This window comes from Eucalyptus grandis, chromosome 6 (genome assembly GCF_016545825.1).
Source record: "Eucalyptus grandis isolate ANBG69807.140 chromosome 6, ASM1654582v1, whole genome shotgun sequence".
Taxonomy (NCBI): Eukaryota; Viridiplantae; Streptophyta; class Magnoliopsida; order Myrtales; family Myrtaceae; genus Eucalyptus; species Eucalyptus grandis.
This window is the reverse complement of record NC_052617.1, coordinates 43156128-43158987: the sequence shown is the minus strand read 5'-3', so window position 1 is coordinate 43158987 and position 2860 is coordinate 43156128. Positions and strand designations below refer to the sequence as shown.

At 53.0% G+C, this 2860-nt stretch overlaps 1 protein-coding gene across 1 annotated transcript; it reads left to right on the top strand.

The window, feature by feature from the left end:
• Nucleotides 1–629: 629 nt before the first annotated feature.
• Nucleotides 630–2575, top strand: LOC104450022. Its single transcript, XM_010064408.3, has one exon. The coding sequence runs from the start codon at nucleotides 797–799 to the stop codon at nucleotides 2009–2011; it is 1215 nt and encodes a 404-aa protein (XP_010062710.1). The 5' UTR covers nucleotides 630–796; the 3' UTR covers nucleotides 2012–2575.
• Nucleotides 2576–2860: the final 285 nt, after the last annotated feature.

Genomic DNA, 2860 nt, shown 5'->3' with positions numbered 1-2860 from the left:
ATAAAAATAAAAGGGAAAGGTGTTTGGTGAAAGGTGGTGTGGTGAAAGAAGATATGGACAACATTTTTCTTACTTTGGAATGTGTTCATTTCATTGGTGGAAAATGTTTTCCGAGACTAGTTTATTTTCCTTAAAACAAATACTGGAAAATTTGAAAAACGTGTTTCTAGAAATTGTTTTTCGCTATACGAACGGAGGCTCGATTTATAATTTAAAAAAGGGATCGTCGAGTGAAACTTTAGGTGCTTCAGTTGATGTTTTAGACTTAGGAGCCGCAAATCAAATTATGCGAGTGGAGACGCGGTGTAAAGGACGTACGTTCCAGATGGGCCGGGTGGGCATGCGAGGGCGATCCACCCGAGACGAGAATTTTCCGCATCGGCCCCCAAAAATGTCCATAAATAGCAATAGTGGGCCCACGCACTTCCAGGAAATCGAGGGCTGGCCCACCGGAATTTGGGCCGCAGATGGACGAAAACGGGCATCATGTGAAACTGACAACTCAGAGTCCAAATTCGAGAACCACGTGGCCCTTCTGAATCCCCTCCCTCCTCTAATTTATTTGCCGCTCAGTCCGGATTTCCGCTTTTGCCCCTGCCCCTCCTCCCTCCCTTCCTAAAAAAGGCTCCAACCCCCACTCTCGGAAGCCCTACTTCCCTCTCTCTATTTTCTCTCTCTTCTCTGTTACATTGTTCTGGTGCACTTCGCTGGACGTCGCATTGGAGCACGCTGCTCCTCGTCGTCCTCGCGACTGCCCTGCGCCTCGGCCTTTCCCGCTTTGCATGAGCCCGCGCTAATGGCGTCAGCCTGCGTCAACACCTCCGGCATTTCGCCGGACTCCTTCCCGCCGGCGGCGTACGGGTGGCTCAGCCCCCGCACCTCCCTGAGCCGCGACTTCCCCGACGGCGACCCCTCCCCCTCGCCCAAGCCGATCGCCTCGCCGCCTCGCCCCGCGGCGGATCCGCCGGAGGGCCCCGAGCCTTCCGCCCCCGGCGACTTCGAGTTCTGCCTCAAAGATCCCGTCGCCATGCTCCCCGCCGACGAGCTCTTCTCCGACGGGAAGATCGTCCCCCTCCAGTTCTCCGCCGCGAAGCCGTCGCCGGAAGCGCCGGAAGCGCCCCCCGCGGCGAGCCTCCAGTCGCCGGAGAACAGCTCCGAGCGCAGCCGGAGGATCAAGATGAACTCCAGCCGCTGGAAGGAGCTCCTCTGCCTCAAGAAGCTCTACCAGAATCAGAACCCTAAGCGCGCTGAGTCGACTCAGAAAAGCACCCAATCTACGTCCAAATCGGTGATGCATTTTCTCCACCGCAGCTCCAAATCTACCTCCGATGCCTCAAATCTGAGCCTCCCGCTGCTCAGAGAATCCTCCGACGGCGAGTCCGTCTCGATCTCTTCGCGTCACTCGCTGTCCTCTTCGTCTTCCTCCAATCACGAGCTCGAGGACCTCCACCGCCTCTCGCTGGATTCCGACAAGCCTAACCCGAACTTACTACACAAGAACGGCAATGCCGTGGCGGCGATGAACGTCCCCAGGATGAGACTTGTGAAGCCGAGAGCGGACAATCCGAAGCCGTCCACGGATCATCATCCGGCGGCAAGCAGGGCGGAGAGGAGCCCGATGCGTAGATCTACGGAAGAGCCATCGGGTGGCTTGACGAACAGAGGAGTGACGGCGGACAGCCCTAGGCTGAACGCGTCGGGGAAGGTGGTGTTTTACAGTCTGGAGAGGAGCTCGAGCAGCCCGAGCAGTTACGGTGGGCCCAGATTCAAGTACAGAGGCGTGGAGAGATCGTATTCGGCGGGTGTTAGGGTCAGTCCGGTCCTCAACGTCCCAATCAGTTCGATAAAGGCGGGCTCTGTGTTTGGGTTGGGTCAGTTGTTTTCTTCCTCGTCCTCCTCGGCGTCATCTTCATCTCATTCGCAGCAGAAGAGAGAGGGCAACAATGGGAGAGGATCTTCTGGTGGAAGGAATCAGCCGAGTAACGGCAAGAACCGGAGCGAGCGGAGTTAGGTGAAGTCTCTCTCTGTATCCATCCATCCATCTCCGGTTATAAATGCGACGGGCGTCGTGGGCGTTTTTCAGAGATTTGTCCTGTTTGTTGAAGCGGCCTTGGTTCGTGTCGATGATCTACTGGGCCGCCTGGTTTGGGTGATCGAATTTGCTTTTTTCTCTTTTTCAACGACTTGAGATTTTGAGCCGTCTGTGTACATAGGGAAGGTTTTAATCACTAGTTACCGTTGTTTGGAGTTGGATTTTTCAGCAGTCCTTAGGTGGGTCTCTTTGGTTTTTGTGCTAACCCTAGTGGGGGCTATGACTAATTTGAGGATTTTTAGGAGATACAAGCCAAACCGACCAGTGGAGGAGGGTTTTTTGGAGCTAACTTTTGATGCTTGGGACAAAGAAATTCCGGGAAAATTATTGTCCAATTGATGTCCTGAAAGATATGGAATCTCTCTCTCTCTCTCTCTCTCTCTCTCTCTCTCTCTCTCTCTCTGGCTCTCTCTGGCTCTCTCTGATAAAAACTGTTGGGCTCGTGGAGATGAATAGACTCTGGAATTTGTTAGTTTTGTGTGACCAGTTCTCTTCCTTTTTCAATTTCAATGCACGGAAAGGGGAGAGGGTTAAAGGAACAAGAATAAAAACCTAACGTGAGAGTCCTTTTGTCACGTAGCAGGAATGAATAAGAAAATAAGAGGGGGAGTTGGGTGTCTGGTCGCAGCAGGGGGAGAGGAGTAAGATGAAATGATGCTGAAAAGTGAAAAGAGACTGAGAGACAAATGTCTCAGAGTCGCCAGCGGTGGTGGGCTTGAATTATTTTCCCTCTATTTTTTTATCCTTTGTGCACGTTACTACTGTTTG